Source organism: Canis aureus, chromosome 6 (assembly GCF_053574225.1).
Source record: "Canis aureus isolate CA01 chromosome 6, VMU_Caureus_v.1.0, whole genome shotgun sequence".
In the NCBI taxonomy this organism is placed as follows: Eukaryota; Metazoa; Chordata; class Mammalia; order Carnivora; family Canidae; genus Canis; species Canis aureus.
Window position 1 is genome coordinate 40,386,616 of NC_135616.1, and position 21,863 is coordinate 40,408,478.

The window sequence follows — 21,863 nt, forward strand, 5'->3', positions numbered from 1 at the left end:
CATCAAAGAACGGGTTGATGGTTTAAAATAAGTCAACTTTTTAAAATTTAAATTCAATTTGCCAACATGTATTATAACATCCAGTGTTCATCTCATCTCGTGCCCTCCTCAATGTCCATCACCCAGTTACACCATAAAATGAGTCAACTTTTAAATTAAAAAATGACTTAATTTATATTTGAACATGTTTATAGTAAATGGACCCAAGATCATAACCAGTGAACCAAAAAACGTGGATGCACGTTAGTCCCATTAAATTCCGAGTCACCAATTTACTTCCAGCAGGATAACATCACTCACCACGTTAAATGAACATTAACTTGAATTGTATTGCTGTTTCCAATTTTATTCTTTAGATTTTTGTTGTTATTCGAGTATAAGGTGTACAGATTTTGTATTTGCACACCTTTGAGTAATGTGATAATTAAGTTATTATAAATCAAAACTGAGTTCACGGTGGGCACGGGGAGTTTTGAGAGGATCCAAGAGCCTGGCTGGTGTCTGTGCTTGTACCGTCAGCGACACCCAGTGGCGACAGGTTGAACTGCAGCCTCACGGAGCGGCCCCTTTAAACCTTCGCCTCTTCCTGGAAGCAGCCAGCCTTTTTGGGATGGAGTCAGCAGCCCTTCTTCTCCCCTATTCCCTGTTCAGAATGCATCGCGCTGTGGCTCTGTTGCTACTGTCAGCAACTATAAGGAAACAAGTAGGCATCATGTGCCTCTTCGGGGAAGTTTCCAGGAAGGCATTTCTAAGGATTATAGTGGTCCTGCCGTGTATACAGCCTGGCCAGACACTCTGTTGTCTGATGCTTTGGGTAATACATGTCCTGCCCCCGGAAGTGTTTAAGCAGCATCCAAGCAGACTCTCAGGGTGCCCATGACCTGGGGGGTCGGGATGGGCCCAGGCTCCCAGCCACCATCAGAAGCTGGCCCTATGGTGAACTACAGGGCTTGAGGTCTACCACGGAGTGGCGATTCCCATTGATGTCAGAATGTGAGAGCGCTGTGGTAACATGTCTGGAACTTGTACTCACACTCTGGTGACCTTGCCTATAATGAGATCTTCAGCCTGAGCACCAGCACGTTGACCAAAATGAGGTAAAGAAATTGAGGTGTGCCTCTGCTTTAAGGGAACTCTAACCTGTTACAACCACGTTCCCTTTCCACCATCATGGCTGACGAAACAGGTGTCTTCATGAAGGGACATCATTTCCTTCTCTTTCCTTCTGCTCATCTCTTGCACCTAGCTGGAAGAAAACCACACATGTCCTGGACCTAGCTTCTTCATGCAAGGCACAAGGGCAAGCTTGTCATTATGTGCATGACTGTTGTCCCGAAGACCAAGAATGCAGAGGAATGCAGAGCCATCCTGCCTCTATCCTTCCCAGTAGCTCTCTTTCTGGATGCTTCTGGGCTTTGACAGTGAGTCCTTGCTGCTCAGTCCCATTACACCCCTCCTTTCCTGCTAACATGGGTGTGTTCCCTTGTTGAGTGCTCACAGAAGGATGGGAAAGAGCCCCATGGGTAGAGTGTCCACCTGACGGGGCTACAGCTTCCTCCCTGTGTGCTGAGGTGAGCTGACATTCCTGCAGGTGCTGATACATGGTAATATGTCCCAGTCCAGCATCTTCTCACTTTTTCCTAGTGTTCCCAAGGGCTCTTCTGTGATCACAGGTAGCTGGCCAGACTGGAGCAGCAGTCTGGTTGTGGGGCACAGAAGGTGTCCATTCTCCATGGACGGAGGCTCCCCTGAATTCATTTGTCAGGCCGAGGGCACTTCCTATCATTTGTCTGGAGGATTTTTGTTTGTTTGTTTGTTTGTTTGAAAGAACTCATTCATTACTTAGATTGGCAGTCCTGTGAAAACAGCTTTTCACGAAGAATAGAATGGAGCGTTCCTCTAGAAGTACGTTGTGAAAGTCTTCTGCCTCCAAGTGGGGAGTTTGTGAGGCTTCAGACACTATGTCATAAACTATCCAAAGGTTGACAGTCTCTCCAGGAAAGTGGTTGTTGCCTCCACATGAGAGAAACAGGCTTACCCAGGACAGGCCCTGGGGGATCTGAGTGGCGTCCAGCTCAGATCCCCCGGGGGCCAAGGGCTGTGGCGCTGGCCGTCTCCAAGTCTGCACGGTGGGATTTGATGGTCAGGTCTTACTGCTTTGGTTTTGGTTTTTGGTTTGTTTTTTGCAAGTAGCCTGTTGCCAGAATGGGCAGAGGCGGGTGGGGTGACGAGGGCCCCGGGCCACAGGTGTCTCTGGGAGGGGCACTATCTGGCGTGAGGGGCTCAGTTATCTGGAGCCAGGCTTTGAAATGGGCAGCTTCAACGCCTACGTATTCACTTGGTGTGCATTTTTCTTGAGCTTTCCCTCTTTAACTTAGCACTTGTTGTGCAGAAATTCTTGCTCTGGTGCTCCATCATATGCTTATTATTGCTGACCCTTCTAGAAAAGCTTGTTGTCAATGAAGCCCGCTGCCTCTGGGGTCCTGATGCCCTGCTTCACTCATGGGACACCCAGTCGCCATGTGTCCTGCTCTTGGTCACTTGAGCCTTGCACCTGTTGTATTTCTGTGTCCGGGTGTTGGTGGCCGGTGCAATTGGTCCTCACTACATGGGGTTATTGACTCTCAAGGGCCTTACGTGAAGGACAGAGGCCAGAGAGCTCTTTCCTTTTGAAGCTGGTGACCTTGTGAGTGTGGCCGCCAGTCCTAGTGTGGACAGAGAGTCTGCAGAGTGTCTGCTGGTTCCACCAGCCTTGCTCATGAGCAACCCTGGCCTCCGCACTCCCGCTTCCTCCTACAGGGTCCAGCTTACTTTCCTTTCCCTCACAGAAGCTTTCACTAGCCACTTAAATGTGAGGTTCCTCCTCCCTTGACACTGACTTTATTTTATTTTATTTTATTTTATTTTATTTTTTTGACACTGACTTTAGATCTGGCTTCCCTGTGTTTGCCTGTTCTTGGTATTCTTTGAGGATTTTACTGGTTTTCTATCTGGGGATACAGACTGGAGGCACAAAATAAGCAAGTTACAAAATTTAAGAACCTTGTAGGTGTAATCTGAGGTTATAAGCAGCTGAGTTTCTTTGTGAAAACCTCACAGGCAGCTGGCCGTGGAGGAGCTGCCTACGTGACAGCGGGACGACGGGGTGGGGAGGTTGTGGCCAGAAGCCTCAGGTGTACTTTCCAGTGCAGATGAGAGCTGTGGAGGGGGCAGCGCTTGTTCAGATGCTGGAGATAGGAATTACCACAACAAAAGCACTATGTTGGGCTTAGGTTTTAAAAAAAAAAAAAATTCAGAAATTTCTTAAAATGTCTGTCTTGTTGGGAGAGAACAGTGGTGTCATTCCCTTGACACAATGATCTTTCCAGCATTGAAAAGAAGTCCTGGAGCACCACACCCTGGAAAGGAGGAGCATGCTTCTCAATTGTTTGTGTCGACCAGAGTAACTTTCCAAATCAGCTCTAACACTTACTAGTTGTCTTCCTATGAAATGAAGATATTACACATTTCAACCTTTAAACTATTGAAACATCACGGTTTTAATGTGTCTTCCATGGAAACCAACTAGCCAGCCTCAGGGGATGGGGAGGGTCTTCTCTTCCCTCAGAGGGTAAGGAGGTTGAGGACAGTGAGTTTGGTGGGAGCAAGACCAAACCCAAACCCAAACAGCAACAACAGATTTTGGCCCTGAGACTTTAAATCTCAATGGCAAGAACTTCCCTGGTGACAAGTGTTCTTGGTCACCTGGGGCTACTGTGTCAGCTGGAGTTCTTGAGAGGAGCAGAACCAATGAGTGAGAGAGATACATTGACAGAGAGGAAGAGATGTGTTGTGAGGCCTGGCTTGCTGGGTCATGGCAGCCAAGGAGCCCCTGGGGCGGATCCCAGGCCAGGGAAGCCAGTAGGTGAGTCCAGGTCGCAGTCTGAGGACCCAAGAAGCTGGCTGCTGCTGTCTGCCTGGGAGAAGGTGGATGCCCCACTCTGGCAGGAGGTGGATTTGCCCTCCCTCTACCATTTTGTTCTATTGGGGCCTCTACAGGTTGGCTGCTGCCCTGTGGTTGTGAGGGTGATTTTTACAGTTTCCAGATCCAAGCGCTAATTTCTTCTGGAAACGCCCTCATGGTCACACCTGGGAATAATGTTTCTTCCAGCCACCCAGGCTTCTCTTAGCTTGGTCACATTGACATGTGAAGGTAACCATCATGGCTCCCAGCAGGCCGGAGGCACGCACTACACACACACTGTGGGGACAGGGGCTCTGACTTCATCCCGAAAAGCCTGGCCAAGGTGGCGGGCCTTCCCCTGGATGTCCGGAGTCACAACCATTTGGCCCCTCTGCTTTTCTCATCATTTCTCAACATACACTTTATTTAACTAGTGTAATTTGTTTTTGGCCCAAAGTTTTGGTGTGCCCACATAGAACAGAGCGTCCCAGTGGTGAGTTCGAGTGCTGGGGTCCCATTGTCTGTCTTCCATCACAGACTCCACCAGCTTGGGACCAAAGCTGCCTACAGTGCAGTCTGTCTTGGACTAGAGCTCTTATTTGTCATCAAAGGTAGTCCCGACCCACGCGGGGGTGAGGCGAGATGTGCGAGGAGGCCCCCAGGACCCCCCTTGGCCGGGCTGAGCTCCTGGTGGCCAGGGGTGGGAGGGTTTGGCCTCAGAAGCATGCTGGTCTGCCCTGCACCCTACACTGTCCACCCCCACCCCCCTCGGCCCTCTCTAGGTTTTGTAGCAACATTCTGTGCCTGGACATCAGGACAACACGGCCTGGCTTGGGCTGAGCCTTTGGGACCATGTGTGGCCTACATATGCTACTGCCGGGGCCGTGTGTCATTTTAACAAAGGTGACGCATGGACTGGCATCATGACTAGCAGCCCTAGTGACAGATATAATTACACGCAGTGGTGGTAGAGCTACCGCTTCAGGAGTTCTGTCCATGTGCCCAGGGACTGCTCTAGGCATTACTCCTTCATTATTCACAAAACACTTAATGAGACTTAACGAGACTCCCCTGAGGCCTGTCTACACATTACCCAAGGGGGCTGGGGGCCCCATGGCCAGCGCCTAGCCAGGCAGAGAGGATAAGGAAAGAAGCTGACGTGCCAGGAGGTGGCACAGTGATCAGAGCATGGCGAGCTGGAAGCCGGCAAAGGGGCAGTGTGCGGTGGCGTAAGGACCAGCGGGCCAGGGCGCGGGGCTGGGGGCACGGAGTTTGGGAGCCTGGACGGAGCTAACTCTCTGCAGAAGTGCCTTCTGGACAGAACGCGGTGCAGGCAAGAGCCTTGCAAAGCTCTGGGGGAGGGAGGACCTGGCAGGGGCAGAGCAGGAGAAAAGGCTCCCCAGCCTTAAACCTCCTCCCGCTTACACATGGACGTTCTTCTTAGCGCGTAGTCCGAGTCTTGGCAAACGTGCACGTTCATATGACCACCAGCAGCACAGTCGAGACAGGACATCCCATCACTGCCGAGAGCTCCCCTGTGCCCCTCTGTGGCGACGCCTGCACCTCTGCCCCAGACGCTCATGACCACTGACGTCCCCGGGCTCCTCCTTGTAAGAGTATCCTAGAAATGGAAATGTGCCATCTATAGTTTTAGAAGATGCTTCGTTCACGCAGTGGCACACACACGAGCTTCAGCCCCGCGGCCGCAGAGACCAGTAGCTCGGTCTTTCTGTTTAGCGCCGGAGGGGGCGGGGGGATTTGTCCATTTGATTGATCAGTTTACCAGTTTGGGAATATTTGCGTTGTTTCCAGTTTTTGGAGGCTGTCCTCAAACTGCTAAAAGCATTTATGCTCAGGTTTGGGTGTAAATGGGGGTTTTCACTTCCTTGGGGTCAGAGACAGGCGGAGGGTTTGCGGGCTGGTACAGTTACGTGTGGGTGTAGCTTTATGGGACAGTGCCAGACTGGGAAAACATTTTCTAAGTGTTTAAATCTTAGTCTCCAAAACGACTGCTTGGGGTAGGTGCTGTCTGTACCCCGCTCTCCAGGTAAGGGCACTAGCTGCCTGTGGTTGGGCAGCAGGTCAGAGGGCACAAAGCCAGGGCAGGGCACATCTCAGGGGTCTGGGCTCTTGCCGGATGCGATTGCTTCTGTGCCTGCTGGCCTCTCTCCAATCCCATGGTGGCCTCTGCTGCTTTTTCTGTCTCTGCCCCTCAGGCTCAGCCCTGCCTTCCTGCGGAACCTTATCCATCAGCACATTTTCTCCCAAAGTGATGCCCTGTGGGCTGCCCAGGCAGTATGGTCACCACTGGATGACCTGAGGCTGTTGTGTCCGGGCTCTGGATGCAGGATGCCTCTGCAGCTGCTGGCAGTGGGCAATCTCCAGCCACTGCCTGCCTCTGCTCCCTGCCTGGCCCAGACCCCCAGGGGACCAGAGGCAGCTCCCCAACGTTGTTCCCAGGTGCTCTTCTTCCAGGCCTGGCACCAGCCTGGGGGTCCAGTGGCACCCAGTGGTCACTAGCGGTCAGCTCTACTTTGAGTTTTCAATGAGTAGTAACAACCCCTCAGATGCCCCTCCATGCGACAGAGACACATTCCTGAGCAAAGGACACATGCTCATGTTTAAAAATTCAAACAGGAGATCAAAGTAGACAACGAAAGGAAGGGGTGTTTCTCCATCCTTGTTGCTCCAGGTTCGCCCCTGCAGTTAACAATTTCTGTTTTTAGTCATCTGGTTATTAGCACACAAATACATGTGTCATGATAACACATGTAAATTCTTGATTTATTGACTTGAGAGAGTGTCTATTAGCTCCACTGTAGGGAACTCAAAGAAATGCTTTGTGACCTTCCTTTCTTCTGCCCCTCCACTTCCGTTTTTGACTTGTAATATTACCAGGTTTTTCCACTGGTTCGATTTATGCTCAAAAAAAGTGACTCTAATCTATTTCTCAATGTATCACCTCAAAACAAAATCTGCTGGTTCTCAACTGCAGGACATGAGGAGAGAGTGCACGTAGACGGGCCTCCGATTGCTGCCAGCAGCGCTGTCACTGTCACGCTAGCGTTTATCATATATAAAGACGGAAGCAACCATCGTGAAGTGTCTCGTGCTCTGGGTTGATTCTGAAAATGCATTTGCACAGTGAGTAAGGCATGACGATGCTGTGAATGTTGCTCGTGCAGAAGCCAGCGCTGGGATGAGGCCTCAGGGAAAGGAAATGAAAGGCTGTGTAGGTAAACCTTGGGCACTCAAAGGGCAAGGGTCCATGGGTGACGGTCTCTCCCTTCCACTCTGTCATCTGCCCATGGTGACCCCCACTGAGCCTGCGGCACGATGGAACCACCACTCCCCTGTCTCTCTCGTTTCTCCCTGGCTTCCTCGCTGCTGTTGTATTTATTGCCACTGCTACCAGGGGATCAGATGTCTCCACTGCATCATCTGGGATAGACTAGGACCAGCTTAGAGCCTTTGAGTTCTAATTTGTGTATTGTCCAAGTAATTTGTTCTCTGCACACAATCTTCGCAGAGACCCCTCCTGTCTTCAGAAGGCCTTCTAATCAGCTTCCTGGCTGGCAGCATGGGCTTTTCCTGGTGTGTACCCAACCCTTACACTTTCTTGGATCTTGGGTCATTTTCTTTCCTGGATTTGTTTTTATTGCTAAAGTTTAGACTTGCTGGAGCATATCCTCCACCTGCATAGCCTAGCAGGAAGACTTGGCCCACTGAGTTGGAAAGCTGGCATCACCATTTTGTAATCCTCTGGTCTTGAACAAGTCTGTGTACAGGGCATTGGCTTCTTCCTCTGTGAAGGGGGGATGACATTGGTTATGGGTAACTACAGGGTTGCAGTAATACATGCACAACTGTTAGGAGAGTGACCAAGAAGCCATAACAATTACTATTTTGGTGGATTTGAGAGGAAGAGGAGGCAGTTGGTGTGCTCCTACGACTACCTGGCCATCCCGGGTGTGGCAGCCAAAGTGCATTTCTGAAGGAGTCACAAGGACCACTCTGCCATTTTGTAGTCCCTTGGGATCTCCTGCGCTCTTGGATGCCAATACTCCCTCATGTGGGTCTCTGGAACTCCCTCCCCAGCTCAGACTTCCATTCCAGACTGTCCCATTGACATCCACCCTGTGTGTCCATCCACATGTCAGATGTAACGTGTTCAAGATGACACTCCTCACTCCCTGCGCTTGCCTCCCACCACCTCACACTGCTCTCTCCTACTCAGGATGGGCTTGCTGTCCTTCTAGCTGCTCAGGGAAGATATTTCAGAGTCTTTTTTTTTTTAAAGATTTTATTTATTTATTAATGACATGGAGAGAGAGAGAGAGAGAGAGAGAGAGAGAGAGAGAGAGAGGCAAAGACACAGGCAGAGGGAGAAGCAGGCTCCATGCAGGGACCCCAACGCGGGACTCGATCCCAGGTCTCCAGGATCACGCCCTGGGCCGAAGGCAGGCACTAAACCGCTGAGCCACTGGGCTGCCCTATTTCAGAGTCTTATTAATTGTTTTTTCTCTCCTTCTCCACACCTAATCCATCAGGAAACATCAGAACCTGTGTGCCCTAGGTCCCAAATATACCCAGCATCCCACCACTTCTGACCTTTTCCCTGTCTCCTCACTGGTCTGAGCCTGTCATGTCCTCCGCTGGACCGACCGTGGCCTCACAACTGGTGTCCCTGCCTCCACTGCTGCTCCTGTTCAAAGTTTTTGGTGTGCCCTCTTCCTGGGACTCTCCCCTCAGTGCCTTCGGCTGGTCAGAGGACCAGAGAGTGCTTCATGCCTTTGCTCAGATGCCGCCTCCCCAGGGAGGACCTCCATGACTGCCTATTGATAACTGTAGCCTGCCCCCCTCATGCTGCTCTACTTCTTCCATAACAGGTATTACCCTCTCGATTATTACCCGAATGACCTATCACATTCGCTGCTAAGTGGCTGCTTCCCCGGCTATAATGCCCACTCCCTGAGGACAGAATTTTCATCAGTTTTGTCCACCAAAGCATTCTAAGTGCCTTGCGCAATGCCTGGCTTGATCATTGGCATTGAGTAAATATCTGGTGAATGAAGAGAGAACGGCAATGAGGAGAGCCGTGGTCTCCCACCCAATCTTGCTCCCCTTGTCCAGCTCTCTGAAGGTAATGCCCAGAAGAGTCAACTGGGCTAGGAAGTCTAGTGAGCAAAGTCTTGGCATGGGAGAGTTACAGGGAGGTGGCTCCCAGAGTGCAGGCAGGGTAACAGGAAGCATGAGGATTTGCCATCCCCGGCCTTCACTGGGCCAGCTGGTCCCAAGGATCTCTCCAGCTGCCACCTTCTGTGATTCGAAACCATGCACTGAGCTCCCCGGCCTAGGAGGTATTCCAGCACTGGCTGGAGGATGTCTGAGCAAGGATCATGTGGAGAGCCTCAAGCATGAGAAAAGTCTCAACTGTGATACAGTTGTCCTTTGATAAGATTTGATGATTAGATGACTGGAACTCATCTGCTCTCTCCCTCCCCTCAGAGCCTGCATCCCAGCCCCAGAATCCAGGGCCTGGTGGGGCACAGCCAAGACATTCCCTGAACCTCCCCACACCTCCAGTACTGCACAGTTACAGCCACAGAGCCTTTCTAACCCCAACAGAACTTGTCTCCCTGGCCAGGTGCCCCGTATGTCCTAGACCAAGAGAGGACGACCTGGGCAGGAGGAAGGGAGGCGAGTGAGGGGCGCCTGTCCCCCATACTCTTTCAGCTCTTCTTCCATTTCTCCCATCGTCCTCTCTGTTTTCACTGACCCAGCCATTGGGCTGGTGCTGTGGCCTCCCCTGGGAGGCACGCGTGGACATGTGGGTTCAGAGGTGACCAAGTGCAGGAGTGATCCCAGAGAACGGGGACAGTGGCGGGACAGGGGGCAGGGGTGCACTAGGCCCACCAGCCCCAGCCCTGGCACCTCCTCTCTTTTCTGCTGCCTGGTGCCGTGAACCCCCAGCTGGCAGGTGTGCCAGGCCCCTGGCCAAGGACTGGGCACGTACTCGAGGCCCTTCTGTGCATGGAAAGCATGCCCTTTTGTCTACAAGAGACTCAGGAGAATGCATCTGGGGAAAGCACCCCTTTGCTTTTATTTCTCTGGGAAATGACTAAATAGCACCCAAGTCACCAAAGTAGGTCCCTGAAATGGTGAGCATAGGTATTTCCACACCTCCTACCTAGTTACCCGGCTCTCCTCACCTTAAGAAGGATACCAAATTATTGTCCATCATTCCCTTCTGGAATCTCTTTTTTGGCAATCCCACAGCTGCTTCACTGTAGTGATGGGATCGGGACAAGAAAGACAAACAGAAGCCTACACAAGCATCGTAGAGAACGTGGGCATCTCACTACCTGCTTCTGAGAACACCTCCCCAGTGTTTGCACAAACACCATCTTGACATGTGATTCGGTCAAGCAGCTGTTACTACCCTGTCCTACAGCCACACCGACCAGAGCTTGGAGAGGCCAGATGGGGAATAGTAGAAGCCCATCAGGAGCCAGGCCTTCCCACTGCAGGTGTCTTGTGCTTCACTACTAACGCCTCTGTCCACACAGGACTAGTGACCCGTGACGCCCACCAGGGACACTCGGTCAGGTAGCCCAGAGCATGGCCTCTGGGGCTGGGCACTTGTAGCTTCCACTCCCTGATGTATGGCCTTGGCTAAATGATGTCATCTCTTTCGGCCTCAGTTTCCCCATCTGTAAGAGGGACACTCCCACGGACACACAGTGCACAGGCTTACTGGGAGAATGGAATGATTTATGTACAATGCCTCCCATGACACCTGACACTCATCACTTCTTCAGTACATAGTAGCTGCTGTCAGGAGTCAGGTCTCTGTTGAGTGGGCAGTGTTAGCCAGAGGGGAGAGGAGCAGGGACGACACCAAGGCTGGCTAGTTGAAATAGGAGTTAAATCAGGAGACATGGTGCAGGCAGCCCTCTGCCAAAGAGAAAGATGGACAGTGAAGGGACCAAAGGCATATAGTGGAGAAAGAAAGCAAGTGTGACCTTGGAACGGTTGACATGCTCTTAACCACAAACGTGAGGGAGGCCAAACAGGTACCTCTCTTGTTGGAGGGGAGCCCCAGAATAACACCCCTATTCCCTGTCAGAGTTCTGAACAGAACAGGGAAAATCCCCAAAATTTAATGGAGCCAGGAGACCACCTCTATGACTGTGATGGTGGGTTTTATGTGTCAGTTTTACTGGGCCACAGGGTGCCCAGACATGTGGACATTGTTCTGGGTGTGTCTGTGAGGGTGGTTCCAGGAGTGATCCCAGAGAATCGGGATAGGGAAAGAGATTAACATTGGAATTGGATGGAGTGAAGCAGATTGCTCTCCCCAGTGTGGGTGGGCCTCATACAATCAGTTGAAGGCTTCAATAGAACAGAAAAGGCTGATCCTCCTCCAAGTAAGAAAGAATTTGTCCTGCCTGACCAGCTTCAAGCTGGGACATCTGTCTCCTTCCTGCCTTGGACTCAGACTGAAATGTTGGCTCTTCCTGAGGCTCGAACCTGCTGGCATTTGGGCTGAAACTACATTGGCTCTTCTCGGTCCTTAGTTTGCCAAATGCAAATCTTGGGGCTTTTCAGTCCCCATAATCACACGAGCCGATTCTTTGGAATAGATCAGCTTCTCTTCTGTCACTCTCTCCATACATGTCTTTACTTGTCTCCCCTTGGTTCTATTTCTCTGGAAAACCCTAGTGCACGATTAATAGGGTAGAGGTGTGAAAGCCAGGTGGGCCAACCAGCTGGGAGTTGTCCAGGCTGGAATTTGCCATGGCCCACCCCAGGGAAAGCTTCCGTCTTCAGAGAAGACACACATGTCTGAATACAGGCCTGCATGGGACCAGGGAGAGGGGAAGAGAGGGGGATCAAATCCCCGTAGCAAATCTTCCCCCGTGAAGATGGTGCATTGATGGCCATCACCTCAACTAGGGAAGAGTCAGGGAATGTTTATTGAAAACTCTAATGTTCCCGTAACCTTGTGTGGGGCCCACATGCCCTCAGCCACTAAGCCTGCCACTGGTCAGGGGTGTGGTCAGCGGAAAGAACATCCCTGCTGATCCCACACTACAGGGTGCTCCCCCAGACCAGTATTCGCCCTCTACGCAACCCCCTGGAGCACTCCCAGGCAGTGATCAGAAGGGTGATCGTGTCAGAGGCCACTCCAGGTGACGTGGCGCCCAAGCCGAGAGCCCCTGTGCACCCCGTTACCCTCCCCAGATTACGTCATCCGGGCTCACAGGCAGTCTTTCAGGGTTGGCAGCACGAGCCCAAGGCACCGCTAGCATGCCAACTCCAGTGTGCCGCAGACACTCCGATGCTGTGGACACCCTGGGAAATCCTTGGGGAAGAACAATGGGGCTGAGATGAAGCCCCCAAGGAAAGGAAAGGAGATATTTTCACCTGCAAACCCCAGCCGTGGTCCTCCAGGTCTTGTCTGGCTCTCCTCTTGGCCTGGGCTCCTCAGACCCTGAGCCGGTGGTGGTGGGAGGGACCACAGGACTGCCTGACGCCCTGCCAGCACCCAGGGCGCCTATCAACTCAACACCAGGGTCTGAGGTGCTCTGCGCTCTTGCACTCAATGTTGTATTTTAAAAAAAATGAAATCTGGGAAAAGCTGAAGGAGAGAATAATACAGAAAATGCTGAGTGCCCTTCTCTGCATTCACCAGATGTGGGGTTTTGCCACATTTGTGATTTTTGCCTGCAAACACACACACACTAACACGCACACAACCACCCCCCCAATTACACACCAAAACACACACTAACACACACACATATTTAAAAGTTTTTACTGAATCACTTCAAAGTATTTCAAATATTTTCAAAAATATTCTAAAAGTAGTATCAGATTATTGATTCAAAAGTATCAATAATATATAGTTCATATTCCCTTTTCCCTGTCTCCAAAATTTCTCCTGTGGCTTCTTCTTGATCCAAATCCGATCACAGTTCCTACTAGGTCATCAGGCCTCCTCTATCCCCTGGCTCTCACTGCTCTTCTCTGGCTTATGACATTCAGAAGTGTCTGTGTCAGAACTGCCCACATTTGGGACGTGTGTCTCCTCATGGTGACAGGTGGGAGGGAGTCCCTGTGCCTGCATTGGAGGGCACACAGGACGGGGTGTTGGCCCATCTGCAGGGGAGAAGCTAGCCTGGTGTCAGGGGCTGCCTTAGCGTCTGAGGCAGATGGGGCATGAAATGTAGCCCCATGATGAGGAGGTCTGTGGTCCAACTGCGCTTGTCCCCTGGGCCCCATGCTGTCCCACATGGCAGAGTGCTGTGGTAGCCCTGCCAGGATGACAACCATTGAGGAAGCAGCTGTGGGGGCTCTGGTGTCGGCAGGGGGGCAAATGTCTGTGGGGAGGGCAGGTGTCATGAGGGGACAGGTGTCCACGGGGGACAGGTGTCCATAGGGGGACACGTGTTCACAGAAGGGTAGGTATCTATGTGGGGCAGATGTCCATGGAAGCTCAGATGTCTGTGGGAAGGACTGGTGTCTGTAGACGGGGCAGGCGTCCACAGGGGGCAGATGTCCATGGCAAGGTCCAGGAGCAGGTCCCATGGGGAGAGGTTGGGGTGTATGTGGAAGTGGGACAGAACATGGACGGTGACTGAAGCCTGTGGGGAAGCCAGGGGACAAGATGGCCCTGGGTAGGAGAAACATATCCCCGGACAACAAATCCACGAGCTCCAAGCTGTCACTTGGGAAACAGCGGCGTCCTGCAGGGCCTGTGCTCTATCTCATAGAAGGAGGCCTGGAGCCATTCAGATCGTCCCACTTCAATGTCTCTGGCCCCCAGGATTGCTTGGGGTGCAGGGGGTGTGTGCGGACTCAGCCGTGGAGGTCAGGAAGGATTCTGCTTTCACCTGGGAGTAGATGACAGAGGAGTCCTGGGTGCTGTAAGGCTGGGGGCTGGCGATCGGGCCGTGGGAGGGCAGGTAGGTCCAGAGGAGCCTTAATGAGGAGTCTGAGGCCACTGTGGGAAGAAGAGCAGCACTCAGCTGGCAAAGGCGGCCAACGCTCTTGCCTGGCCCCACATCCTCACCGTTCCTGTCCGGTTTCAGGTCCTCTCTCCACCAAACGGCACCTTCCCTGTACCACCAGATCCCTGTCCTGAGACCTGGACCTCCAACGGGGCCCAACCCCTCCACAGCATCAGTCCAAGCTCCCCAGACTCCCCAAGACCAGGAATCCACCTCTTCTCTTGCTATTACTTTGAGCACAAACTCCCAGCATGTACTGTGGACAGCCCGGCCATGCCCCTCTGTGGCCTCAGGCAGGTCACTGCCACTTCTTTTGCCCCAATGGTGTCATCTGTATAGTGGGCATAATAACATCATCCACCTCTAGGGTTATTGTAAATTTATAAGAGTTTGTGTGTGTGCATGTGTGTGTATGTATTTTCTGGCGTCTGTCACACCTACATAGTTACCAGGTACAGTCTTGACTACTATAAATAAAATAAACAAGTGCTAAATATATAAGTACACATAGTATTTTTACTTATAGCACTTGGAACTGTACTTGGCACAACAACACATGTGGATGTGATGCTAGATGTTATTATTACTTTTATACTGTCCTAAATCTGGAATGGAATGTGACATCCTTCAGGAGGGCTCTCTCCTTTTGGCTTGGAGTAACCATCTCGGCTTCCTGGACTGGTCAATGATTCATGGCTTTGTGACTTCAGGATGGTCACTTAGGTTTCTCTGCCTTATTTTCCTCATTTGTATAATTGGGATAATAACAACACTCACTCAAAGGAGGTTGTAAGTGTGAGAGTGTTCATGTGTGTCACAGGTGAGCCATTGAACCAAGAATAGGCACAAACACAGTTCATTCGACTTTATGCAAGAGGATCAGAACACCAGACAGAGAAGCAGAATGGCTAAAATCACACAGCACTCTACAGAGCACAGGTGAGAGAGAGTCTGCCGCAAAGGCAGGTTTCCCTTGTGCAGGAGGGAGCCGGGCTGGGGCTGTTCGTGGCCGAGCACCCACCCGGGACGATTGGCAGAATCAGACCCCCAGCATCAAGCCACTCTCAAAGCTGCTGGGATAGCATTCCCATGTCTGCCTCCTCAACCCTATGGGTTAGAGTGGGGAGCAGAGGCATGTCCCCCGAGATGTTCATGTCCCAATCCCTGGGATCTGTGAGTATATGACCTTGAAAAACAAGACTTTGCAGGCATGATTAAGATTAAGGACCTTGAAATCGGAGATTATCCTGGATTATGCAGGTGAGATTTTAAGAGCTTTAAATCAGAGGACTTTTCCCAGCTGTGCTCAGAGGAAGACCCATCGCTGGACGAATGATCAGAGAGCTGTGGCACTGCCAGCTTTGAAGATGGGGGAAGGGGCCATGAGCTGTGGGGAGGGGTGTCCTTGAGAAGCTGGCAAGGGCAAAGATGTACTTTCTCCCCTGAGCCTCCAGAAAGGAGCGCAGCCAGGGCAATACCTCCACGACATTAGCCCAGGGAGACCTGTGTCCGACCTCTGACCCCCAGCATGGTAAGACAATGTGTCATTGACATTTGTTATGGCAGCAATAGGACGGGAATGGTAGCCCTGTGTCCTGTGACAGCTGGGAATGCGGAAGCCCTGACAGAGGCCTCAGACTCTCATGAGGCCATCAGTGGGGAATGGAAGATGCACCCCTGCTCGGTGGGGCTGAGGACCCCAGCAGCGTAGACAGGTGCAAGTGAAGAAAACCAGCAAACCCTGCACATGGGCGGCTCTGTGTCTGGTCGGCCCAGATCTGCAGAAGGGATGGAGGCCAACCTTGTACAGTAGGCACCTTCAAAGCCAATGGTCCACAGGTCTTACCTGCATGTTTGTTCCCCTCCTGAATCCTCCGGACTTCCGAGTACACCACGTCTCCTCCTTTAGGATTTACTTGGGAAGAAGTTGCAGTTTGAGAGAACTATAAGGTCCTTGCCTCTTGTCTGAGTGGCTTCCTCCTCCCCCAGCTAGAGCTTATTCTCTGCAGGGACACGTGTGCTCCCAGCCTCTGCACAGCCCCGTGGTCATCTCCTGCCTCACCTCTGCCCGGACCAACCCTGAGGTTCCTGCCCAAATGGGAGGGGTCCCTGGTCCTCACCATTGCTGTATACTGGTTGCAGCTCTATCCAGCCAGGTACATTGTAGTAAGTAGGCTCTTGGGGGTCCGAGTTTGAAGGGTTCCTATGAGAAAAAAACAGCCATGTCTCCCAGTAGCCCTGACAAAGAGCTGTACCCATCACTCCCTGTTGGCAGGTGTTTAAAGCACAGGATGGCCACTAAGTCTGGACACAGAGATGAGCACATACCAGATAGTGTGCTGTTATGAACTATCACATTACAAATTATGTATGTTTCTGGGCTTCATGGGCACCTGACACAACCAGGCACAGTGCTACTGCTTACAGTAATATGGAGGTGATTCTACTATTATCCCTCTTTTATAGATGGACAAGGTGGTGATTCCAAAAGGCGAAGTGACTTGCTCAAGACCATGTGACTACACAGGGCAAGAGTCAGGACTGGAAGTCCTAGAGAGATCAGGATCTCAGAGAAATTAGTCACGATGAGGCTCAGAGGAACTCTGCATGTTTTGGATGCTGCCGCCACAGGCTTGTCCAGAGACAGTTTGCAAGCTGTGCTGAGGCTCCCAAGGTTAACCTCTGGGATCCACAATGGCAGTCCCTTCTTCCCAGGTACCATCTCTGGTTGGCAGAGCGGTCTCTTTGGGTGGTGAGTTATGTGACTCCATCTGTTCAGTTGTCCCCACAGCAGGTATTAGGTTGGTCATGTCCAGAGCTTTGTAGCCTGGCTGAGCTGAGACTAGTTTAGGACATGGATGGATTCAGTCTTACAGCCGTCACTCAGACAACCAAGGTGATGGTGGTAAAGGATATAAGTTAAGTTAATAAATAAGTTATAAGTTAATAAATAAAAAGCACTTTACACTCCATGCAAAAAGGTCTATGTAGCTAAGGTGGCAGAGAGAAGGTCCTGGCAATTGCCTTGACATACACCAAAGGAGACAGCAACACGAAGTTGGCACAACCTATCTGTGTCCCCAGTAGTGACCAGACCTGGTTCACTTTTACCCCCCGTGGTTCATCTCATGAACCACACAGAACACACAGCCCAGGTCTTACCTGGAGGGGTCAGAGGTCCTTCCTCCTGCAAAGGAAAGCAGAGGTCACTGGAGCAGGAGAAGGAGGCTTTAAGAGGGGCAGAGCTGCTGGGAGGCTCACCCGGACCCGCCAGGGGTCGCAGACATTGAGCGGACCCTGCTCTGCTATGCCCAAGGGAGGCAGCAGAGGAGGCAAATCTCCTGACCCCCCGCTTCCACAGGGGCATAGCTATACCAGGAAGAGCGATGCTCCGAAGCTGCAGGGGGAGAACAGACCTGATCAGCTGGGGAAATACTGCACATCAGGAAGTCGTCACACTGGGTTTCTGTTCCCACTTCTATTTCTCAGTCTCTCTTGTCTTCCTCCCCTTTCCTTGGGGGCCTCGTAAGGGCAGAGAGGGAGACACACTGAGGTTTATGATGTTGGATAAACTGTCTCATTGAGGCATCTTCCCTGCACTTGGGCTGTTTTGAGAACTCTGTTTGTAAAGACGAATTCTGGGGGACTGGGCAGGAAAGGTGGGGACCAGGAACTGTGGCAGGAGGAGGGGCTGTTGAGAGCTCAGGGGAGCTTACAGAGGCAGTGTGAGCCTGAGGGCTAGGGCAGGGAGGGCAGGGACTGAAGCAGAGGTTACCCACCTGCTTTCCTGGGAAGCCGGCAATACAACAGCAGTGCCACAACTGCGAGGCCCCCCATGCCGAACAGCCCCCCAGCAACGCCTGTGGCAACAGGGCCGAGTCTGCTCCCTGTCAGCCCTGGAGAGGAGACCCCATGCATGAGCCACAGGGAGAGGCTCATGGTCTTGAACTACTCTGCCCCTGGAGCTGATGCCGGGGCCTAGAGAGAGGAGGAATCCGGGGGACCAGGACTCCTGAGGCAGCCCAGGAAGAGGCTCTTATCTCTGAGACACATGTGTGCAGCTGAGGCAAGGCCACAGGGTTGGGATGGACGGTGTCCACCAGTGAGCTCCAGAGTCAGGGATCCTCCTTGGCCCCCTGCTCCCACTCAAGTACCATCACTTCAGAAACACTTGAGAAGAGAACCAGGTAGAGAACTCTCAGCTTTGTGCCCCTATCCATAAGGTGCATGGCCCTGGTCAAATGTCATTGGGATCATCAGAATACCCTTGGAGGAGATATTTGTCCACATCTGTGGCCTGGGCACAGGAAACTTACCTGAGATGGAGAGTGTCACCGCCTCGCTGCACTGGGCCCCCAGGCCGTTATCGGCCTCACACGAGTAGTTTCCAGTATGTTCCTCGGTCAGAGAGAGGTTGAAGGATGCTCCTCCTCCAGAGGGGACTGAGCTACTCCCCAAGATGACATTGTCATGATAAAACCGGTACAGGATCGGGGGAGAGCCCCTGTGGGCCTCACAGTGAAGCTCCATCACATCTCCAGGGAAGGCCTGGGCCCCAGGAGCCCTGAGGGTGAGGATGGGGCGTGATGCAGGAACTAAGGGAGATAAAAAGTTAATAGAAGTTCCTACTTCTAACATATTCGTAAAGGAGCAGAAATGATAAACAAATGGCAGAGGTCAGGTCTCAGTCTTGGAAAATAGATTGAAACTCATATGACAGACAAAGCTAATGACCTAATCTACAAATGCAAAAGGAAAAATACCCAACAGAAAACTGTGGAAAGGGTATGAATCACTATAAACTTCAAGTAGCCAATAAATAGATAAAGAGATTATTAATTAGTATTTATTTACTAATGAAATACATAGAAATAGAAATAGAATATAAATACATAAAAACACCCATCAGATGGGCAAACCTTAAAAAAACAGATAATACTCATGGACTTGTGGACAGTCAATGATCTCTGGGAAGGAACGCAGATCTGAGACCCTTTCTTGTATGGCAATAACTGCCAAATTTAAAATGCATATCAAACTTGACCCCACAATTCTACCTCTAAGACTGCTTCCTTTGGAGATACTGACATGAGCTATGCAAAGGCATTTGTGCAAGGATTTCTGTGCTAGAATTTTTACAATAGCTAAAAACTACAGGCAACCTATTTAATTAACTAATGAAAAAGAAGATATCCAAGATGATTCTTTTAAGTGAAAATGCAAGTTGTATGATTATGTATAACCTGATTCTACCTCTGGGAAAAAATTATACCCTTATGTTTATAATATATTTGAATGTTTCTAGAAAAATACCCATGATTTCTAGCAAATTTTGTGTGGAGTCTTTTGGGTTTTCTACATTGAATATTATGTTGTCTGCAAAGAGTGAGAGTTTGACTTCCTTGCTGATTTGGATGCCTTTTATTTCTTCTCCTTGTCTGACTGCTGAGGCTAGGACTTCTAGAGGGAATTATGCTAAGTCAAATAAGTCTGTCAGAGGAAGACAAATACCATACGATCTCACTTATATGTGGAATTTAAGAAAAAAAAACAGATGAACATAGGGGAAGGGATGAAAAAATAAGATTAAAACAGAGAAGGAGACAAACCATAAGAGAATCAACTCTAAAAAACAAATTGAGGGTCACTGGAGGGGAGAGCAAGGTGAAGGGATGGGGTAACTGGGTGATGGGCATTAAAGAGGGGCCTTGAGGTGATGAACACTGGGTGTTGAATGCAACTGATGAACCACTAAATTATACCCCTGAAATTAATACTATATATTTTAACTAAATTAAACTTAAATAAAATCTTTGAAAGAGAGAAAAATGCCCATGAAATTCTTTCCTTTCTTTTCTCTTCTCCATGAAACTATTAACAGTGGTTGTATCTTGGAAGTATGTAGACATGAAAGTATGTGGCTGCAGGTAGAATGAGGCCTTCACCTTTCATAGTGTCCTTTTTGTACCATTCATTTTTCTTGTCATGAAGATTTATGTATTCCTTCAGAGTAATGAATTACTAAAAACTCAAAATCTGCATTAAAACATGGCCACAAAGGATGAAGGAATGTGACAATGTAGATGTAGATGGAGAACTGGGTAGGCCTATGCCTCGACATGGTACCCATGGTAGCTCCCATTGCCAGATGTGTGTAAACTGGCTACTTTCCACCTCTGAGCCTCACCTTCCTCTCCTGCAAATTTTGGCCAAAAGTACTTTCATTGGTTTACCTTAAAGATGAAATGAGATATTACATGCCAAGTACCAAGCACATGACTTAACACATGCAAGGGCTCAGTGACAATGATAATGGTGATGCTGGTGTTGGTGATGACCGTGGTGGTGATGATGATGGTGGTGGTGATGATGATGGTGATGGTGATGATGGTCGTGGTGATGATGGTGGTGGTGGAGATGATGGTGGTGGTGATGATGATGGTGGTGGTGATAATGGTGTTGACAGTGATGGTGACGATACTGATGATGATGATAATGGTTGTGGTGATGATGATGATCTGGTGGTGATGATGGTGTTAAAGGTGATGATGATAATGGTGACAGTGGTGATGGTGGTAATGATGGTGGTGGTGGTGCTGATGGTGATGGTAATGGTGATGACCAGAAAATTCATCTCAATTGCCCTTAGCATACTTTTCCTATACCCCAGTGCTCCCTAGACAGGAATTTGGTAGTTGGGCCAGCCAGTATGGGCTACCACAACAGGTTCAGAGCTCACAAGAAGAGCAGCTTTCCTTGGATGTAATACTTAATGGCAAAAGGTCAGAGGGCAGCATAGAGAATGAAGGAATTTGATGGAGAGGTGGCTGATGTCATCCATGCCACCCTGCTCTCACCTCTCTGTGCTGTTCTCCTGTGTCCCCATGGCTTTAAGAATCACTTTGTAAATGGGCTTGGATTGGTTGTGTCTCCTAAAATACTATGCACAGAGCTAATGTTAATATAGAGTTTTTAATATGGAAGTTTGAAGAATATTTATATTCCTGGTAATAAAAGAAGCACAGTATTAGAGGCTCGCAGGGCTCAAAGACAGAAAAACTCAGACAAGGAATGGCCAAATCTTTTTTTGGAACAGAAAGACTTCTACTCAAAATCCATCACTTTCCCTTTTTAATCATAATTACAGATCAGAATATAGTCTATGTTGTAAAAGGGCTTTGCATTTTTAGTGAGGAGTTTTAATCCCATTCAGGAAGGCTGTCCTGCCAGGAAGTCCAGGTTCCTGCAGCTGTAACCACAGGAAGGGTCCCTGATTTGCAGATGAGGTTTCTGCTGGCAGGAAGTCCTTGAAGCTGGACTATCAAACTAGCAGTGGGGATGCCGAAGCTCCACTTTGCCTGCTGGGGAGAGAAGGCCTGCAATGTTTGGTTGTGCTGCTTGTGGACAGGACCAACTCACCTGTGACATTGAGTGGTACCACCTCACTGCGCTGGGCCCCCAGGCCATTGTCAGCCTCACAGGCATAGCTTCCGGAATGTTCTGGGGTCAAAGAGAGGTTGAAGGATGCTCTTCCTCCAGAGGCGGCAGAGCTGCTCCCCAGGAACACATCGTCATGATAAAACCGGTACAGGATGGGGGGAGAGCCCCTGTGGGCCTCACAGTGAAGCTCCATCACGTCCCCCACCACGGCCTGAGTCCCGGGCACCCTGAGGGTGAGGACGGGGCGGGATGCTGGGACTAAGGGAGGAAAAATAGTTAACCATCAGTTCCCACTGTTTAAATATGTTACACCATAGCAAAGACTTTTCAAACCAGGATCTGTTTCCCTTAGTTTTTGGTGTCCTTCTGACATTACTTTGAACCCAGCTGTAATGTCTTCTAATCTGAAGAAGCAATGACATTGGTGTGGTGCTACGTGTCCTTTTCAATGCGTGGGTGTGCAG

General features: G+C 50.4%; 1 protein-coding gene across 3 annotated transcripts in view; it reads right to left on the bottom strand.

Moving 5' to 3' along the window:
* Positions 1–12,748: 12,748 nt before the first annotated feature.
* FCRL5 (Fc receptor like 5) overlaps positions 12,749–21,863 on the bottom strand; it is a 33,466-nt gene continuing 24,351 nt past the window's right edge. For 2 of the 3 annotated variants that reach the window (XM_077901222.1, XM_077901221.1), the window contains 7 exons: positions 21,379–21,657; positions 18,276–18,554; positions 17,739–17,855; positions 17,122–17,146; positions 16,080–16,162; positions 15,806–15,874; positions 12,749–13,952 (listed from right to left, as the gene is read on the bottom strand). In XM_077901222.1, coding sequence (XP_077757348.1) covers positions 13,756–13,952; positions 15,806–15,874; positions 16,080–16,162; positions 17,122–17,146; positions 17,739–17,855; positions 18,276–18,554; positions 21,379–21,657 — 1,049 coding nt within the window. In that variant the 3' untranslated portion in view covers positions 12,749–13,755. Of the gene's footprint in view, positions 13,953–15,805; positions 15,875–16,079; positions 16,163–17,121; positions 17,482–17,738; positions 17,856–18,275; positions 18,555–21,378; positions 21,658–21,863 lie in introns of those variants that run through there. The other variant, XR_013381640.1, reaches the window with a different exon arrangement.